This window comes from Trichoderma asperellum, chromosome 6 (genome assembly GCF_020647865.1).
Source record: "Trichoderma asperellum chromosome 6, complete sequence".
Classification (NCBI taxonomy): Eukaryota; Fungi; Ascomycota; class Sordariomycetes; order Hypocreales; family Hypocreaceae; genus Trichoderma; species Trichoderma asperellum.
This window is the reverse complement of record NC_089420.1, coordinates 1,104,100-1,125,019: the sequence shown is the minus strand read 5'-3', so window position 1 is coordinate 1,125,019 and position 20,920 is coordinate 1,104,100. Positions and strand designations below refer to the sequence as shown.

Genomic DNA, 20,920 nt, shown 5'->3' with positions numbered 1-20,920 from the left:
CAACATGGCCACAGCCTCAGTAGCTCCGTACGGGATTATACGAGTCCTTGTATGTATCTTGGTGTGTGTCGGCGTACTAGCATCAGGAACGGCGTAGCAGCTCCTCGGCTGCGATGTTCGGCTGCGATGTTCGGCTCTCAGCTAGCCATTCTCAATGGTCGTCGGTTTCTCACAGTAAGGCTTGCTGCACGCCCTCTGCTTCATACGAGATATGTACTGTACATGTAGACTTCGGCTCCTGCAAGATGAAAAGCCATACCCACGGTATTGCCTCAGGCCGACCTTTCTCCAACAGCTGTCGATCGAATTTCCTACTGCTACATATGGTAATGGCAGCGGCATCGCACCCCTTGGCAAGGGGTAAGCTCTCATAGCCGTCAGTTATTACGGGTCATTCCAAGTTTGCCAAGGGACACACGTCTGCGTGGAGCAAATCTGGGTCATTGAAATGAGACAGATGTCAAGATGTTCTGGAAGGTTAAAACCCCGACCCAGGGTATGAAATATCAGATACTTCATGGTGAGCCTCTTGAAGACTTTCGCTGAAGAAATCGAGCCGAGGCGCCTCAACAGCTCGTATACAAACATCTTCACGAGAAGGTGAGCTCGAAGAAATGATATGTCCCAATTCGACTCCGAAGGGATCGTCATGGTAGAATGCACTCCGTGCGTCATTGATGTCCAGCTGGCTCATACCTCCAGGCCTATTCAGCCTGGAAAGTGATTCAGTCTGTAAATGAGCATCCTTCGCGCACTCGTCGATTTCTAAACATTTTTGGTATATGGCCGAGAGGATCGAAAACTTCCTACGGCTTCCGTCGTACCTGAAGCACTCCGTACTGTGCTCCTTGCTCCGCACCAACTAACTCTGCTTGGCACGCGCCGTTAGCAAGGCTTCGTTAGTGGCTGTAGGAGCTATTGCCATCGCCTATTGCTACCAGCAAAGTCGTGAAACAGTAGCAGGACACAGTCCCCAAGCCTCTGTTGCCTAGCAAAGGACTGCCTGTGTCTTCTTTGGCAAATCCGTGGTGGACTTGGCCGTATTCCGTATCGATGAAGACGTGGAGTTGGCATAGTCAGATCGCCTGCCTCCCTCGACCAGTCTTTTCACACGGGAACTGATCAGCATTGAATTTAGGCATGAAGCATCACTCCACTCGATCTGCCAATGACTGATGTGCAATTTGGCAGGGCTGGGCCAAGTGATCGTCCCTATTGATTAACTAGCTGACTAGGTCACCGAGGCACGAAGTTTATGAAGCAACGGCGCAAGAGACAGGAGCTGGTTCCAGAAGATCTGCCTCCATGACGAATGACGGCCCCCCTGGTTAGCTAGTGCCGGGGTAGACTTCCAGAATAGTTTAGGGGGAGCTGTTATTGGGTGCGCTGATCAGCAACGTGCAGGAAGATCCTCCCGCCCGCCAGTATCACCCATGGACACTATCGCTGCTGCACACCTTGGGAGCGGTTAACGCCCGAGCTCCATACAAACTATAAGCATGAAGCACTCACGGATGCAAATATCAAATGAAAAATCCGAGGTAGGTAGTATCTGAGCTCATCACCAACAGCTTGGTCCAGGCAAGTTCACTTTATCCAGTTTAGTCTTGTATACAACATGCCGACTATGCCCGAGCTTATCAAAAGCAAAGGATCGCTCCGCCTAACCGACGGGAAGGCGCCGATACTAGCTTGAGGCCAAATGAGCACTGTCCAACCTCGTGCAAAAAGTCTCCAGGATGATGCTCAGACGGTGTTGGGCGGTGATCTGGCGAGAAATGACGGATGCGCCACTCGATAAGACCAGGCAAGGCTGTGATGATGGAGCAGTAGCAATCATGCCGGCTAATTAGCTATCGGCCGCCCCTGGCATCAGCAGTACACGCAGCCACGGCGACTGCTCGAAGCACTGCGACGTTCCGATTGCGCTTTGCAAGACTTCAATGTGCTGTCTGGCAGTGGTCAACTGGGGCGTCATCTGCACGGGGCATGACCCAGCATATCACAAGAGATAGAGAGTGGTGTGCAAGCAGGGGCTCGGAGCCATCTCGCCGCACAGTGAAGGCATAGATATTAATTCATCTATCCTCTGCAACCCTAGGGATTAAAAAGAGATTAGCAACCAGCCGAGGCAATACGCAGCTCTGCGCTAGCTTCCCTGTAAGGCCTATCAATACTCCGTAACGTAGAGCGAGACTTTTGCTTTAAAATCGTTCCCAAAATGCACTTCTGATGGCGAAGTTTGCCTGATAATTATGCGGCAGATGGCCGTCGCATATTTGCGAAAATGTTTTGGCAGGTTTAAATTGGAAGGAAAAGGGGCATGATCTCGAGAAATGGCAGCAACAGCCTTGCTAAGCAGAGCATAGAAAGTTGCCCGATACTCTAGGAGTACACAGTGTTCTGACAGCAGGCCAGCATCCCAGATGGTAACGTTTGTGTACCGAGACGGCAGCACCTGCTGGGTGCTTGGTACATGCATAACTTCAGCGGATTACGGCGTTCTTCGGCGTGCTTACTAGGTGCCTACATGTACACTTTGGCAAGACTACATGTACACCAACGTTACACACTTCGGTTGATAAAGCACCTGGGCTTATACCTCAGGTAGTACAATATCTCATACATCCAATCCTGCTGGTTTTCGTGTCTATTGCCAAATAAGACAAAAAGCTACTTCTACCTACTGCGAGATGCTATACGCAGAATATTAAAGATCCATTTTGCAGTAGATTTCAGCCTGTGGGCCATTACGGAGTAGATAGCGGCGAAACTTGCCGCCTCACGGGGAGATAGCAATATTTACCGGTAAGCATCCTTGTAAGCATGCATACATGGTGTTCAGCTGCCATTAGAAAATCGTGTCATCTTACTCCGTACATGTACTGTAGTACCTAGATTAGTAATGTGAGTCTTTTTTCGGCGTGAAGCCCAATATCTGGGAATCTGGGAGGTAAGCACACGACTAACTGGCTACTATTTCCTGCTACTATTGTCTAGGCAGTATGAGACATGGTGGTGCTACTAGTACTACTATATCCACAGACTTACATAGAATTCCGAGCGGAACCGATACATTTTGCTCTAATGTCCTAACTAGGCAGGTATTTGGTCGGCTTGGACCTAATTTCCTAGGACTTTAACACATTATCTGCCCAAATTCAGCGTCTTATGCTCAACAGGCTCTTCTCCTAGCTAGCATTGAGTAATCTTGCTGTAATCAATATACTAAGCACAGATGATGTTATTGCTCATATCAGGTCGTAGCTCTCTCAACATCACACTCAGTAACAGTCAAGCTATGATGCTACTACTTTACCTCTAGCTAAAATGTCGTTGATACTTCTATATTGGCATACATGATAACCAGGTTACTGGAACCATAACTACATGTATCCAAGAACAAGCTGCAGGTGGCCCACATGTAATGCGAAATCGTGACCCCTAGCCTTATGTACCAAGATTAACATGCGATCCACGGAGGATGGGAAATAGATCTCTATCTGAACCCGGATCTCCTTCGGTTTCCTTGCTCTCAATTTTTAGCCTGAGCATCTCATTTTCCTTCAATTGCCAAGAAAACCACTCTTGCAGGCTGGGTGAGTAGGCCAAATCATGACATGCATATCATGACTTGGCGGTCGCTGGACTTGGCCGCCGCAAAGAGTAGCCCCTGAAGTATATTTAGAATCGTTCACTCTTAGTATCGATATTACGTTAATAATAGAAGCCATGTTTACAAAAGTTCGCCTTTGGAAATACACATTCGGGGCAATTCATCCTAGTAGCAAGAGGGATGTTCCGTATAAAGACCCATAGAGCATATTTCGCTAGATGGCTTCCGAGATAGAGTATGTAACTAGTTAGGTCTAGTAAACTCCTCCGAATAGTTGATATTTGCACTGCGGAAAAATCTGGTCCTGAAAGTCTCCCAGATGACCAACACTTCAAATAGTCGGACAATTTCATTCAACTCTCCGAATCAAACAAGCCCATGCCGTTTCTTCGTTTGGGTATAACTTACGCGTATTCTCATACTCGCCATCTATTGCTTGGAGTATATCTTACCGCCATCTTGGGCACTCGGACAGATGAACGCTCATAGCTGGAAATAGGACCTACTCTTTTCAGCCTTCGGAAGGCTCCTAACCGATAGACGACTGAGCGTGGGGGCGTAATCTATCACGTACAAACAAAACACAACCTGAAGTTTTTTTCCCCCCTTACCAATATCGGGTTATATCCATCGGTTATACCCATCGGATTATACCCATCGGGCTGTCCCCTGCCTGCGGGTCTCGTGGTTGGGCTGAGCGACTGTTTGCGCTCGGGAACATTTACGTGTGAGAAATAGGGCAGTCCTCCCTGGCTGCATACAATGCAATCGTTTTAACTTCCGCCAGGATAGTCCTGTCTTGTAAAGATGTCACCTGAAATGTGTCCCGATGTTTCGTAGAATGTCAGTCATCGGCATTGAAGCTCCCACCAATAGCGAGTACACGGATACATTCCCGTACTGCACTGCATAGATACCTACTGTCCATACATGTACACCAATGCCGTCTTCAAGCTTATTGCAAAATTTTGTGACCATGAGATGAATTTGAAACAGACCCACTGGCCCCCAGCCCGAACTGCCCAAAAGCTCGTCACAGCGGGATCATTTGTTCCTTGACAGAGAGGGGCTCCCTGCCGTGTGCTCTATATGTAAATGAAATTCGATTGCTCGCTCAAGATGCATACAGTGTGTCGTTTTCTTTCTTATCCCCGCCCCTTTTCGCCCTTAATCTAGGTTCTCATTTCTCTATCCCAATGCGATGGGAGCGGTTGTGGGAGCAAGGACGGCTAGCAGGCTGCTTCGGAGCACTCCGTTTGCGACTAAGATGCTCCCCACCGTCTCGACGATCAGCAGGGATACTCCCTGCTCTATCCACGCGACAAGTGGAGAGTTTCACCGTGGCTTAGGAGTCCGGTGGCACGGATGGGGGGGGGCGTATGGCGCAGCCTCTGCGCCGTCTGCTGTTATCCGACCATTCCAACGGGCTGCTTGTGGGATGAGCTAGCTTTGTGGCTGTCAAGCTGCTTTTTAATCCGGGTTAATTCTGAGGTCAGGATACCGACGACCAGGTGAGCTTTGGGAGCCGGCGTTTTCCCTGGATAAGTTTGGGGCCGCTAGCGCTTCCTAGCGTACCTATGCACTGGTATGGACAGTGTGTAGGGAGTAGCAAGGCCCCTTTTGAATGCCACCAATGCCAAACCCCCCCAGACGACGCTAGCTTTGTATGCCGTCCGTATTGGATTTTCCATCGTTGATTAAATCCGCCGCCATCTAACGGAGAATACCCAGTTGTGGTAATAGCTTGATAGAGCGGGCGTTTCTTCTGCAAGACAGACAAGCTTGCACGATACGAGTGCCATCTTTGCAGTGCTTCATATCTGGAGCCCGGTTTGCTTACCCCTCCATGCTATATCGGGGTCCGAAACGAGAAACTACTCGGTCCAGTGTATATCAACTGCCTTTTCGACACCATGGATTCAAGAATTATCCCGCGGATAGGGACGCGCCATGAGAGGATAGCTAGCAATAAATTTATATGCTAAGTAGAGATCATGTTAAGTTCGATCGTTCGTTCGTATAATTCGTTCTACTTCTAGTGAGCAACGGTTAGATAGCCGACCAACAAAGCTCCAGTTCGTAAACAGGAGTGCATGTAGAATAGTATCGATAGTATCAGCTTTTTCTTCTGGCGTTGGCTATATCTCTTGCGAGTCTATATGCCTACAATGAGACTATTATCTGATCAGTTAGTTTTGGGCGTATCGGTAGATCCATGGATCTTTTGTCTTGACTTCTTGGTTGGCAGACAATCTATTTGCTGCCAAGACCGCTATCCAAAGCATGCATTCATGAATCTTACAGCCCTTGTATAGAACAGGAATAAACAGACACAGAGATTTGAAATAGGCATAGTAAAGACATAAAACATGTTCATTCTTGATTTGTGATAAGTGATGGCGAACATACCCGTTGTGCCTGTTTACTTTGCTGCTGTCATTAATGCGGGGAGTAAGTACATGTCCATTTTTGGAAGCATGAATGAACAAACTCAGTCTATCACATGCTTTCATGAAATGATATCCTGTCTTGATTCATCTCGTTTGGAACGAGCTTGACAGAGAGTGCCCTTCTTAATTCATGGACACACTCATCTCCCGGCTCATCACTTATTATGTATATCATTGGCTCAGCCATTGACCTCTCAACAGAGCTGATATAGCGATAGTGACTGTGCTGTAACGTACGAAGCGTTATACGTATAGATATTTCCTCCACAGAGTAGCTTAAAGCATCTACTAAAAGGATGTAGTCATGGCCGGCGATTTAAAAAGGTTTAATCAGATATTTTGATGCATATGAGTCGCCGTTGTGTGTTGGTAACAGATTCAGACTTTGTAGTATTGCATAGTTACATGATAATTCATCAGTTGATGTTCAAGCAGCTCCTATATCTACCCATAACTTTGTCAGCTTTACTGACAACCAGAATTGTAATACTTGCTTCTCTCATCACCAAGAAAGACTGCCTCGATAGCCTCATTTTCCCTAGGACTGTACTTTTTAGATGCATTTCTATTCATAGCGTTGAGTATAATAGCATATCAGAAATCATTATCGTTACAACTCGGACCAAAAGCAATGCGCATCTCCCAGACCAATGATGCTCGATATCTTAATCATTCGTGCGATTCATTGAGTAATTTATTTAGCGCTGGCTCATTGTCTTCATATACAGCTCGTGTATCATCTCCTTTGCGTCATGCGTCGGGCAAGGCTACAGGGCCACAAGCGCGAAAAAGAGGGCAAAAAGCGAAAATAACAAGTTCAATAAGTTGATGGTTTCAACAAATACATTTTCTGCCAAGCTACACCCAAGTATTTCGAAGTTTCCAGTCGGGTTGATGGCAGGGCCAGAGAAAACAGAGAGATTAATCTTGTTGCTCGATACTTCGTTCACATAATAAATATACAAAACTGAAAGCTGATTTTATTCTTATGCTTATTTAAAACCATCTCTACAATATTTCAAAGAAGTGCTCAAATTCCAAAATAGCTTTTGAGCATGGGCTTGCAGCAAAAATGTTGGCCAGGTTTCACTGGGGGTTATTCCATGCGTAACGGTACAAAACACAAAATAACCTCATCACCAGCAATGAATACGTATAAGAACTGGAGAGTTTAGTTTAGTCTATGTGTGTAGTCTGCAATAAGCCCTTTGGAATTGAAATGACTTCTTGCTGCTACCTCGCGAAGCTTCCTCCTAGAATGAAAAAGGAGAGCAAAACTCCAGGGTTAGTAAAGCCAAGGGTTGGGAATACTAGTGCTTTAATAGGGAAAATTACCAAGGTGCAAATCAACAGTTCCTGTGTCCATAATGTGGGCTGGCGTTCCAGATTTTTGGTTTCCCGAGATGAGTGAAGGGGGCATGTGATGGGGTCATTTATTAGCGAACCCCAGTTCACCAGGCCGAGAACCGCACGCTTGAACGAATGCGAACTGACATTGATATTCGGGATCAACGTTACTAGCAAACACCAGGTTCTTGGCCTTCCCCAAGGCTCACGCCCCTTTCACTGGGAGACTTGTAAGCAGACAGATCGCCGATGTCAGTAAGCATACCCACTCATTGTTAGCTTGGCAAGGTACCTACCTGTATTACAGCACACCTGCGCATGCACTAATGTGAAGTGAATAGCATGGCCTTTAACAAGTTGAAGCTTCGGCATTCATATCCGGTCAACTGCATATGAATTCAAGCGCGGAAATAGTTCGCGACACTTTTACCATCATTTCCATGATAAGAAATGCCGGAAGTAATGATCAAAATTCAACAGAACAGCAATTGGTTATTTCGGGCACCACTCCGGGCACTCTCCCGGGCATTGCTCCGGGGACATTATTATGACAAGTCGACTTGACTGCAGTTGGCACCCTTAGTGCTGCAATACGCTTGCTCTCGGGTTCAATTCCAAATGGCCCGTTCGCTGTGTGATGTCTCGGCGCAATTCATTGATTCCTTGCAGTGAACTGTATCGCGGCATGCTACGTCAGTTCTTCGGCGACCATTTGCGTGAACCATGTCATATCACATTTGAGAGGTAACCCTGGAAGCGTAAACTTTAATAAGATTACTCATGGAAAGCTGACAGCGCCCAGGGGTATGGCGTTGCTACATCAGCTAGCATGTCTAAATAAGAGGTTAGTAGTTATTTCCCAGCCGGTTCTCGTAGACCTGTCAATTCCAACGCCGAACATGCCGGGGTTTTAGAGCATCAAATAAAATTCTACGCAGTGGGAGTGGCTGTCACATTACGAAATACCTCGCTGTGACATCCTCTTGCGAGAGATGTGTTCATATAAACGGCGATTGAATGGGTCGAGAGGCGAAATCCTTGAAACTCCTAAAGAGCGCCAAGATTAGCCAAAAAGCCGTTTCAGGTGAATACTGTTGGACGCAAGATGACTGCAGTATTTGCCGGGGTCTTGACTATCAGCGTATCGAGGTGTAGGAACATTAGGGGGTGTGTCGTATTCATGAATGTCCCATGTGCGCTCTCCTACACGTGGCAGTCTTGCGAGAGAAGAGTTGATAACCTTTTCGATGTTTCGCTAGCTCAACTGACAACAGTGTCGGTATGATGTCGAGTAAGCTGTTTTGCCTCTATTGATCAATACCGTCATCAACAACTCTTCTCGAGATCGCAGCATTCATAAGACAGGAGCCACAAAGCGTCATTCATAGTGTATAAACAAGGTGATTTCTACATGATGATTATGATAACACCTGAAGACGGTAGTTTGCGTATGTTTAATGAATATGAATTGGCTGAATTGCAAGTAAAGCTGTGTGGAAGCAGGCCAATTTCAGATGAAAAAATGGTAGTAAATAGGGTTAGGTATCTCGTAAAGCAGCGGTGAATTCGATTTTCATTGTCATCTTCAAATGATATCTGCGAATAGAAAAATGCTAGAGAAAGTAGAAAGTCGTAGTCCAAGTAACGGGCGAGAGTTTTGACATGTTCGGGAGCTCCACCTTTTGCTGAAAGTTCACATATAATACAATTGCCATGTGTCTTATACTGAGTCCCTACCTTTGTAAGCGTTGGAAAAGCCATACGCGGACTTGTAGGTTAGCGAGAATTAAGCTTAGAGAATGCCAAGATATTTAGTTAGATCTACCAATGTACACGTATCTTATTATTGGATAGATGCTAATTTATACATCGAATATTTATCCAACAACTTTCATCTATGGTCATTACTTTCATTTCTGAATAGGTAGTTGATCGTGTGTCCACCTTTACATGACCTCTCGTCGGTACCTAGTACATAGGGGCTGATGGATGTCCGTTACCTATGCAGCCCCGTTCAGCTTATTTGCTGCCAAAATGGAATACTATGTAGAAGCTTCAAAGTAGGTCGCCAGTTGCATTCGATGACTCTTCTGCGTGAATCAAGGCTCGGGACACCTGCGGAATTCCGACTCTCTTGTATGCCTTGGTACATGTAGACACACCCATGAATCGCCCGCGCTGCATGTACCTTCCCAAGCTTCCATAGCCTGAGACAGAATTCCACGGATTTTCCAGCGACTAATGCCGCTAAAGTAGACCGCGCAAGCGCTCGGAGAATCGGGCCTCTGCTCCGGCGCGACCAGTCCCGAGGCATCTACTGCACGACTTGCGTCTTGGCTTCCGGCCTCGGCCTAGCGCGCCGTTGTCATCACGATGGCCATGCCGCCGAGATTCGCAAAAGACAGCTGCAAAGAGGGCAGTTCTCGTTCTATTTCGAACCGCACCGCCCTGGCATGCATGTTTTGTTGCTCGACTGGTGGCCCCATCCACGGTCTGCAGAAGCGTCGCCATGGGCTCTGTCCAACCGCCAACGAAGCCTTGCCACAACTGCCGCCGGCAGAGGCTCCGTTGTGATCGGTCGTACCCACACTGCAACAAGTGTGCCGCCTCTGGCAAGGAGTGTCTCGGCTATGGGAAGCTGTTTCGTTGGACGGGAGCCATCGCCAGCCGGGGGAAGCTGGCCGGCCGCACGTCGAGCGCGCCCGTTGCGGCTGAGACCCAGAATGAGAATGAGCATGAGAACAGGATTGGAAATGACAGAGACGCAGAGCTAGAGCCCGAGATAGACGCGGAAGCCGACGCAGAGGCCCTGTCGCCTGCTCTGGCGGTGGCCAAGGTGCGCTCTAGGAGGAGCTCATCAATGTCTCACAGAGTCTCCGTAATACCATGGAATGGCTATTACGGAAGAAGCATGTCGGCTGGTGCAGAAGCGCCGCTGTCCACCCCTTTGCCCAGGTCTCCCTATATCAAACCAAGCAGTCCTTGGGTGCTGGCCGATCCGCTATTTCAGGATCTGAATCAGTCTGACCGGTTCTATCTCAACTATTGTGCGTATGAGCCAGAGCCAGATTCTTTTCCCTGGCTTATACAGTGAATGAACCTTTTTGTCTTTTGACTAATATCTCACTTGCAGTTACGACCCGCCTGTGCAAAGATCTAGTGTCTACCGATGGGCCAGAGTGCAATCCTTTTCGCAGCCTTATACCACTGACCCGTGCTCATCCGCTGTTGCAACACATTATAGTTGCAGCCTCGGCGGCTCACATGTCTAACTTGATAACTATGGGTCTGCCGTATGACGACAGTGGCCTCGTAGCTGCGAATCCGAGCGCGGCATCTAAAAAGGCACTCAACGATGCACTGGTCGCCAAACACACAGCGTTGCGGCTGATGTCTGCTGCCATTCAAAACCTCGATACTATGAATGGCGACGTCGTCCTTGCAGCGTCGCTTTTCTTCATCAACGTAGAGTTGATTGAGTCTGGAAAGCATGGTTGGAGAGCGCATCTGGAAGGAGCGGCAAAAATCATGTCATTCATACAGCTCACCCAAGCGTGGGATAGTTCACTGCGGGACTACCTCCTCTCGGATTGCTTTATGTGAGCTCTCTCTTATATCTCTTTTTTCAACATCTTATTATTTGCCTTGTCTTCGCTTGAATAATCCCTTGATTTACTAACTGTCACCTGCAGCTACTTTATCCTCGCCTCGGCATTTATGCCAACGCGATACGCAACGTCTTTGAACTTTGAGTCCTCACAGATTCCTTTTGTGCTCGGCAAGACGGTAGCGAATAGCTACTTGTGCTGCCCACCAGAACTGATGGAAATCCTGCACACTGCCTCCCAGCTTTCGAACAACGCAGTCAATGATCAACCCAACGAGGAAACTACCATGGCTGGCATAGAGCTGGTTAAACGTGCTCAAGCCTACGACATCTATGGATGGGCTCGCGACACGGCGAAAGTCCTTTCTTTGTCAAACGAGTCGATGCAAAGTCGCATGCACGCAGGATCAGCTCATCGCCTGGCTGCTTGTATATACATTTTGCAAGCTGTACCGTCTGTCGGAGAGAGACTTGGCCCGGAATTTGTAGCCTTTTTAACCGATGACTTGTTGGCACATCTGAACATGATTCCCGTCGAAGACCCCAACTTCAAAGCAACGACGTGGCCAACCTTCATCATTGGCGCAGAGACTAGGAATCCAGAACGACAAAAACTTATCATGGAAAGACTACGGATAATGACGACAGTATGTCCGTGGGGCTTCATCCACACCGCCATGGAAACGCTCCAAGTTATCTGGAACCTAGCAGCAGAGGAAAGAGGGTCAAAGAGTTGGGTGCAGACGCTCAGAGACCCGGAAATGAACTTTTTAATTGTTTGAGAGTCGACCTGTATTCTGGGACCGAAAGAAAGACGGCGTTTGTGAGCATAAGGTAAGGACGATCAACTATTGAAGGATTTTTTTTCAACACCAATTCAGCCATACTACCCAAGATCTTCCTATTATCTTTTCTTCATATCTTCATATTAATCCACTCTATGACAGCTGAAACTGGGGCGACAAGGTTAGCATCACCCCGCCTCATAGCTTTCAGCTGTTACCGGATGACTCATCACGAAAGAGGTAAACTTGGCGCCGCTCATTATATATCTTTAATGGTCTGGACCAAGCTTGTTTCAGCCCCTTTTTAACCAGTACAGGGCCATTGGAATAGGTCTAGCCAAAAGAGAGAGAAAAAAAAAGGCGGCGATGGAATCTCTGTGGCCGGATCTGCTACTGCCTACCTCTCCATCACGGCGATGCCTTGATCGCTTCAGCTTCCTTGATACAGAAGGAAGAGATGGCTTGGTAGCGTTCTGGCCGTTGCTTGAACATATACTTAGCCAGCCAGTTAACAACCCGACTCAGCTTATTGATGTTCTCGATACCATCGCTCATGCAAATCATGGTTCTTCTGGGGCAGCAAATGATTATGGAACACTTAGAGAAGTTGTGGAGCAGCACGGCGACACATTTTTCTTACGATTATGGCCAACTATCGTCCAGTTCGCTCTTATGCTACCTGATTTCTTCCCAGCGCGAGAGATTCCTGTGCTACGACCTGGGAAAAAACTGTGTCTTACAACAAAGGAAGTTGCATGCCTTGTAGCTCACCAGTTCCTCTGCACATTCCAATGCCCTCCCTGGCGAGAAGGATACCACGACTTTAGCATTTGGTATGGGTCCGGACAACGGCACCCGCAGGCGGTACGAATGTACCTCACCGCACTTTTTTCGTACTTTGAGGAATCCAGTGCAGAATCATGGATGAGAAGCTCTGGACCATCTGTTGATATTCAGGTCGAATTCTCTTTACATGCTTTTGACGGTCCAGAAACATATTCAGCGTGGAAATGGGACGAATCTCGGTTAGGGAGACTAACCATTGTCCCTTTGGAAAGATTCAGCACAGAGCCACAGGAAGCTGCCTATCAAGGGCACAGTGGCGCAGCTGTAGTCTCTGCTAATAGGGATATCGGTTTTGGACAGTCGGCAACTCAAGAGGAATTATACGTGGGTAACTGTCCCGAAGCCTGTCCCGCAGTGTTATTTACACCCACGCTGCAAGATGGCCAAGTCCTGGTTGCCCGTGGGGCACGCCCTATGCTGAGAATCTTGGGCCAGCGCCGTGACATTGATTGGGAGAAACTTGAGTCGGAAAAGAGACAAGGTGGCCGAATGCTGTTTATGGATGCACTGGAGCTCGACGAAGCAGAACGCTCTGCATTGTTACCCGATTTGAAACAGGAAAATATTATGAGGGAGATTCGAAAGGCGTATACGGCGTTTTCATCTTGGTCAGATGGTGAGAATCTGATATGGACGGGACTATGGGGCTGTGGTGCCTTTAACGGCGACCCAGCTACGAAAGTGATCTTGATGTGGATGGCAGCTTCATTGGCGGGTAAACAACTCCGATTGCTCGTTGATGCATCCCAGAAAGATTTCGGTGTTCACTTCGGACAATTTGTCGAAAGAGTTCAGGTGGTTTGGACTGTGAAGGATCTTCATAATTGTTTGACAACTATACCCCAAGGAATAGGGCGTTGGGAAACAATGGATTGGTTACTCGAAAATGTACCCTAGTGTTAGTAGGGGAGATGATACCATGATGCTATCGTATAAATTTATATCTACTTATATCACATTATGCTACTAGGAAATACAAGAGACGAAATTTATATGTGTCTCGATGGGATCGGCACAGCTAAGAAGCCTTTCATTCCGGTTCTGCATTCAGAATTTGTCAAATATCTATCACCTGCTAGGATATGAGAGTTCAGACACCTTAGACAGATCGGTCATACATATAGTGAAAGAGAGAACAAGCTCATGATGTCAATATTCCACTATGTGAGGGATGATCAAACGATAGGCGGCATTAGTATTGGCTTGAGGATCTCGTGATTGCTCGAGACTTATAATCTTCTATTCATACTATCTAGAGCCTTAACTCTTACTTGAAAGAAATCTGTTTTGGTATAATTTAGATGCTGAAATTCTATACTAGCGAGATTTTGATAGCCAAGCCAAAACTTACCCAGGTCCTCGAAATCACCCATAATGGCACCCTACTTGCCCAAAGTGGCTCCTCCTGAATACTTCAAAGCAGCGTGCTCTGGTGAGCGTTAAACAAGCTCGCTCTGCAAGTTTGTCATAATGAGTCGCGGCACGTGAGCCAACCCTGCCATTACCTCAAGCACTGGTAAGCCTTTCCACCACTCAACAGCCTGGCAGCTTCTGCACGCGACGTATGCCACTGTGCGCGACGCCCATCCGGAAGTCAATGTATCACCATTTCTAAGCATTACTACAACTCAGTGGATATATCTGCAGAAGAAGCCTCGAGGCAGCAAACTCTTGGAAGAAAGAGAAGGCGCAGGACCATACACTATAGAGAACCCAGATAAGCTTGAATGACTTCGCGGTAAATCAGGGCGCGGTTTTGGTCAACACGCTGGCCTTATGATGACAAATAAGGCTTCACCTTCTACTTATAAAAAATATCTTCAGGAGAGCTGGGAACCTATGCTAGGTCATGTTAAGACTATCTCTGATAGTATACAGATCGCAAATGGTATCCTATCTACACTTAATATTCTGCCGGAGCGGATGCTAGCTGCACTAGATCCAACCCTTCTCGCTACAGACCTTGCTGACTTCCTAGTCCTAGTTAGAAAAGGTGTGCCTCTTCGCGAGACACATCATATCTCAAGACGAGTAGTCGCGAAGAGTAAGGAGCTGGGCATTTCAATGGATAAACTCTCACTTGAAAAACCAAAGGTTATTGATGATCTGTTTACAGATGATATCATAGATACGTTCAATTATGAGACAAGTGTTGAATTGAGATCAGCGAAAGGTGGTACTAGTCGATCAAGTGTTCTAGAGCAGACTGAGGTCATTAAGGCTATGTTAAGTTAGGCATTTGATAATATAGTCGGCATCATGATGATATGAAGCAACTGATGAATTGGAAATACTTTGCCTATATTGCACCAGTGTCACGAACTGAAGTTATGTAGGGGTCAAACGTAAGAGATTGGGATAGCGGACACCCGGCACAGGCAGCGATCGCGTAGTGTAGTCACAAGGCTAGGTCTCCTTCCAATAATGAAGCTACTAGCCATCTTGATTCTTGGCCTTCAATTTAGAAACCTCCGCCATCCTTTTGGAGGTACTTACAACAGCGCAGCGACAGAATGCATAGTGCAATCTCATGGTTTGAGCAGTGAATGCATCTGAGGGTCAAGGTGTAGCATCCAAGGGCTTCATCAACTGAAGTGATACTATTTCTGGAACATCTCCTAATACCATTGCCCCCTATTAGTTTATTAAGTAGCCTATGGAAAAGATTAGATTGATAAAAATATATTGCCAGTATTTGCTCCTGATATTTGGCAAAGCTTTCTCTGCTTTGTTGCTGTTATCCTGCAGATAAACCCATTCTTTGAGCTGTATGATTGAAGCATGTCACTTGCCAAAGCTCTTTTCAGGATGGAGGAATTTCTTTCCACCTGGTCCAGAGAGCTGTTGATTCCTCGTGAATCGGCCTCCATCAAGTTCATCTCACCGCTTCTCTGCTCAAAGAGCTCCAGGGATGCCTCATCGTTGATAACGGCGTCTTGATATTGCGTGAAGGCCTCTCAGCAAAGTTTTAGCTCTACAAGATTGCCAAAATAGGCCCAGAAGTTGTCAAGAAATGAATTTTACTTGTCTTTTAAGTTGTGATTTGATTTTAGTCATACTGAGTCTTGGTCACTCATTTAATCAGCTTTAAGGTTCCATAAATAGATAGTTTATTGCTTTCTCCATAGCCTCTCTGGAAAATTGGTAATAAGACTGTTTACAGAGATAGTTCGTAAAGTCTAAGATGTATTTTATGAGGACTGTCTTAACTAACAGGGATCTGGCTATATTATGTCTGTGGGGTGTCCACAGTATATAAGGCTTCGGACACGATTCGTTTGTATAGATTCTGCACCCAACTTTTGTGGTTTTTGGGATGTAGACAGTATATAGAGATTGAACCTTATACAGAGTACATACTTTCATTTGTGTGAAAGATGTCATGAAATTAAAGTTGAAAGGGGGGAATGAGCTGACCAGATACTCATTCAAGATGCTTATCGACATAGGGATTCACTTTCTTATAGTCCGCAGGGAGAGACAATAGAGGGTTGATAATCTCAGTTCTTTAGGATCAAAAAAAAGGGATTGAAAAGCAAATCTTCGCAGTGGACTATTTAATACCATAATCTTGGGTGGCTATGCACATGCATGACAAAGGTTTGATGATTGAGTTGCGAAAGATGAAATATACACGTATAGGCCGTACATTGTTTCAATAAACCAGTCTTTCATCCAACAGACTGTAGCAGTAGTAAATGATGCGAAGAACTCAGATGCTATCTGGTGCATCTTAGATGATCTGACTTATGGGATGGACTACGTAGCTTGATCTTTAAATATGGGATGAGTCTGAAATCGATTCATATGAAAACTAGCATTGTATTTACTTGTGCAATCAAGTTGAGCATTGATTGATTCAGACCAATGAAGATCCAAAGAGAGTATATCCCAGCCCATGATGATAAAACGTGACCTTCACAGTACCTAGCTTTAGAATAGCTATCTAACGAACCAGTAATCTATACTTTACCCCTTGGGTTGCTTGCTTGTCGTCTAAAAACGCTTCCAATAAAATGAATGCTAATATTCACCTAATATTTCTCTCCCTTGACGAATCCAAGGCCGAAACACGTATACGGTGGGTGCTGCGGTGATCATTTAGAGGCAGACGGGATATGCATGTTTTGTCTTCGTAACGAGCCCCCAGCGTCATGCACCGCAGATAACGATGAGTTGTAATCCGCCGTTAATAAGCGTTGACGCTTAAATCCCGACCTTTCCTCTGCCATTCGCACTCACTCCAGCTACTAACTCATATGAAACTCGGCATTGGGCATCAAACTTTGTACATGTAGCTTCTGCCGTGGTCGCATTAGCTCCTAACGCGCCCTTCCTGCTCAGGCCCAGGATCTATGCCTTAGCTGCATTAACACACTGGGCTAATTGGTGACAGCAACGAAGAGCACTAATTCTACGCACTGCATACTGCCCTTGCGTTGTCTCGATCCTTGACAAGTATCAGCGCGGTCTAGACTCAGGTAGATGCGGCTTGTGACTATTTCTTGCATGCCAATAGCCTTTGTCTCGGACGCCTAGACTACACCGCATGGGCTGAAATCTTACCGGTCAGTAGATTCCCAGCGACGTGTCACCGAAATCACCTCAGCTGCTACGTTTACAACATTTCGCAAGCTCCTGCCATAACAGCAAACTGCATGGTTACCTCGTTTACATGCATGTACTCAGACGCCTTTTTTAGACATTTTGAGGTAGTTGCAGTTGCCTTATTGTTCACAGCAAATCCTAGTGAAGGATTGACCCTAGGATCGGAGCTGTAATTCGATATTTGAGATACCGTCTAGGAGTTGTACGTGGGCAAATAGTGGTTGAGGGAGAAAAAAGGAAAGAAATTGAGCTGCAGGGATGATTAAGCAAACTGCTCTGATAGGCGGTCATACTGTTGACTCTGCCAATGGCTGGGTGTGCAGTAAAGTTGGGCAGAAACGTCCACAACAAGGAAGACTTTGGCTAAGTATCAATAGCAATATATATGTAATAATGAAAAAATAACTTCCTGTGCTAAATACGCGGCATATGCTGCTGAATGAAAATGGGGTGCGTGAAAACATGTGTAGAACCGCTCTATAGTCAAATAGCAAATACCACGAGCTTGATATTGCATTGAGGAAACAAGCAGTCAGAACATATGGTTGACTTATTTTGACAATTTCCCCTAGATATAAATACTATTGTATATACAGCTAATCGGTTATTTACTAGTGACAATAAGGGAAATTGCAATATTGATTAAGTGTCTTGGAAATATTCTTGACTATATGTTATATTGATGAAGAAGTTTGATACCAGTATATCCATACTTGATGAAGAGCAGATGTTATGTCCATGACACTAGACGACCAGCGTATTTATAATCACATCCATAGCTGAGATATTGACCAGTTTGCTCAATATAAGTAAAAGCGTATCTTTTTATGAGCCCTTTTGATCTTGCTTAAATGCTTGACTTATACGAGCATGCATCAATATAAATCTTATCAAGCAAGCACCGCTGTTTCAAAAATTGTCACTACAAATAATGAAAAACGAAAACGATTATGGCAGCATGCTCAATTGTAACTCTTATTAATTGCCATCGACGTAATTACAGCTATACACCTCTGTTCTTGACTTCAGTTTCCAAATCCACTAACACATCATGCTCTTTTGCCAGAACAGAGAGGAGGCATATGGTGTCAACAGTATAAGATGTCGATTGCCCAGGTTGTTTGCCTGGAATACGAATACCTTTGTCATAATTTTGTATGATCCACATTCACGCCCTTTTCATCCTTAGGCGTTGTATATGCTCCATTCACCAGGCTGATGATTCATTGTGAGATTGTTTTAACCGTTGCCATTTCGAGTAACTACATAGTTGGCTGCCTTAGGCAATGTCAGACAGGCAACCATTCCACTAACCAAATTGAGACAAATCTGACTATTTATGAGGCTTCCCAGGCGCCCGAGAAATTGGTAAACTGACTATCCTTAGTCGTGGGTTTCTTACACGGCAGATTATTCGGTAGTTAAATCGGGGAAGAAACTGTATGGTATTCAATATCGCCACGTCTGCTTCTTACTGCAGATGATTGCCCGCTATATGCATAGCTGACAGCATAAGATCATATCTGCATTATGGCATTGTAAAAACTTTTGATATAGTAATTGCTCTACACCGTACTTTTCTCCCACGATGGAATAGCTAGTGCAATGGAACAGCTAGATCCAACAAAGATGGTATCTATCACCCTTCGAGTTTAGCCAGCCCCCTAAATTCCCATTAGGGAGACCTCAGCCTCTAGTATTGGCCAAACTAGCCAAGGCAGCTGCGCACATATGACATATCATCGGTCATAAGCGTTAAATGACCCTGTCAAGTGCCCTGTAGCAAATGGTTGATTAGGTCGCCAATGCCGACCCGCAGGCTTTTCAGGTCGCATGATTTAAGCCTTGTAAGCTTGCATTCCATCTCCGGGTCAGGAATGCGGAATGCTGGTTTTAGCAATTAAAACTATTATGCTTTTAGCCCTTCAAGCGGCATCTTTAATTATTGTTTGGGGTATCCGGGTGCTATGACCCTACTCAGCCACTGGGTATTACGAACGAAATCTGACAACATGGCTTCAAAGAGGAAGTTTGAACAACCCTCCCAAGTAAGGCAACAGGAAAAAAAAAAAGGCAAAAGTAAGAATTAGGAGAGAAAGGCAGCGTGGCAAGGGATGCAAAACACTTTTTTTACTCAGTTTGGCTTCTAGTCATGATTGGTGCTTACTTCAGTGAATGTTGCCTTATATCACCGGAATCTTGCATACATAGTCTCAAGCTCAGATTTCTAGTATTGTGGAATGACGTCAATAGGATAGGCAGCACATGGTCCTAACCGGGGCTGAACAGAATTGTAAAAGGACCACGTCTGATGCATGTTCATTGGAATAATAGGTAGGATAACAGATATGTAGTACAGTAGCATCACACTAGTAATTATACTAGGACCAGTAGCATTAGGCATCCAGCTTGTGGGGAGACGAACTAACGTCCAACTTTAACCGCATGTACGCCAAGCTGAACAGACTTTTCTTTGCTATAGCCCAGTAGAAACGCGAGGAAGCTATTCAGCTACAATGGCGGTGATAGCCGAGAACATGAAGCTGCAAGGGCCGTATAGCGGCCCAGTGTGGCGACGAACAAAGCCGCTAATTTACACGACAAGAGGCTGTGGATTGCATGTAGCGTGCCGTCTTACAGAGTACATTGGGTAGGTATTCCAGCCTCCTGCTCCCAAGATATTACGTGAGTGTAAAAGGACGGCTACGAGCATACCCGATGACCAAGGAATACATACCGAACGAAACGAGCCGAGCTTCCCGCCAGGCATGCCCTCGGAGATCAGAAAAGGCAAACAAAAAAAATCATCCGAAGGTGGAACGAAGTTTCTAGGCTTCTTCTCGAGAGATTCCCCCCCGCTCTCCTCCACACTCTACATGAGCGAGCCTTATAGCTAGATATTTATTAGGGTTCTTTCCAGAACAAGTGATCATTCCTAGGTCCTCCAACTCTCGCGTGTGTGAGGTTGGAGTTGGGTGCTCTCAAACTTTCCACGCCCCGCTTATACGGTCCTTTTGCAAGGCAAAAAAAGGCAACCGCATTAGCGTACCCGCAGGAACTGATACATCATCTCAGTCCTACACCCGATCCTCAAACGGTTTATAGATGGTGGGAGGATTGGCCCGGATCTCCCCTGTTTAGGCAGCACCGTCATATATGCCCTGGACGAATAGGATCATCTCGGGTTCTTATGCAGGCTCTGCTGGTTCCAAGGAATTTCCACCGCTGCTTCTAGTAGCCCGACGCCTGTAAGGCTGTAATTGATTGTGCTGGCTAAATATAACACTACCTTGCCTAGGTACTGCTTGGCCGGATGCGGGCCCAAGTCGCCCTCTTCAGCTTTGCCATCGGTTTGCCAGAAAGCACAGACAAGGCCGGGATCCAGCTCTGGCATGCTAATACCTATTTGTATGCTCCGTTACGTGCTCGTGCATGGCGCTGCATGCCCAAACTTTGTGCGGCTGAAAGTGCGCCAGCCAGCGGAAGAAGACGGGCCTGTTCCCCGATACCGAAACTCAAGCAAAGCCAATGTGCAATCGTATACTTGTCGAGTATGAGGCATTTGCGATGGGGATAGCGTAACATAGCGTTTTCCCCTCCATTCCCACTCGTCCGAACCTGTGCACTGATCCTGATAGCAGCGTAGATGGTGTAGCCCTCG

At 46.2% G+C, this 20,920-nt stretch overlaps 3 protein-coding genes across 3 annotated transcripts; 2 read left to right on the top strand and 1 right to left on the bottom strand.

The window, feature by feature from the left end:
• Positions 1-478: 478 nt before the first annotated feature.
• Positions 479-925, bottom strand: TrAFT101_009839 (uncharacterized protein; the record flags this gene model as incomplete). Its single annotated transcript, XM_066128773.1, has 2 exons — positions 479-765; positions 868-925. The coding sequence occupies 2 exons, from the start codon at positions 923-925 to the stop codon at positions 479-481; spliced, it is 345 nt and encodes a 114-aa protein (XP_065984896.1).
• An 8,997-nt stretch (positions 926-9,922) lies between these two features.
• Positions 9,923-11,802, top strand: TrAFT101_009838 (uncharacterized protein; the record flags this gene model as incomplete). The annotated part of the gene is made up of 3 exons (XM_024900081.1): positions 9,923-10,460; positions 10,547-11,012; positions 11,106-11,802. The coding sequence occupies 3 exons, from the start codon at positions 9,923-9,925 to the stop codon at positions 11,800-11,802; spliced, it is 1,701 nt and encodes a 566-aa protein (XP_024761231.1).
• Positions 11,803-12,171: 369 nt separating this feature from the next.
• TrAFT101_009837 (uncharacterized protein) lies at positions 12,172-13,548 on the top strand (the record flags this gene model as incomplete). The annotated part of the gene is made up of 1 exon (XM_024900048.1): positions 12,172-13,548. The coding sequence occupies one exon, from the start codon at positions 12,172-12,174 to the stop codon at positions 13,546-13,548; it is 1,377 nt and encodes a 458-aa protein (XP_024761232.1).
• Positions 13,549-20,920: the final 7,372 nt, after the last annotated feature.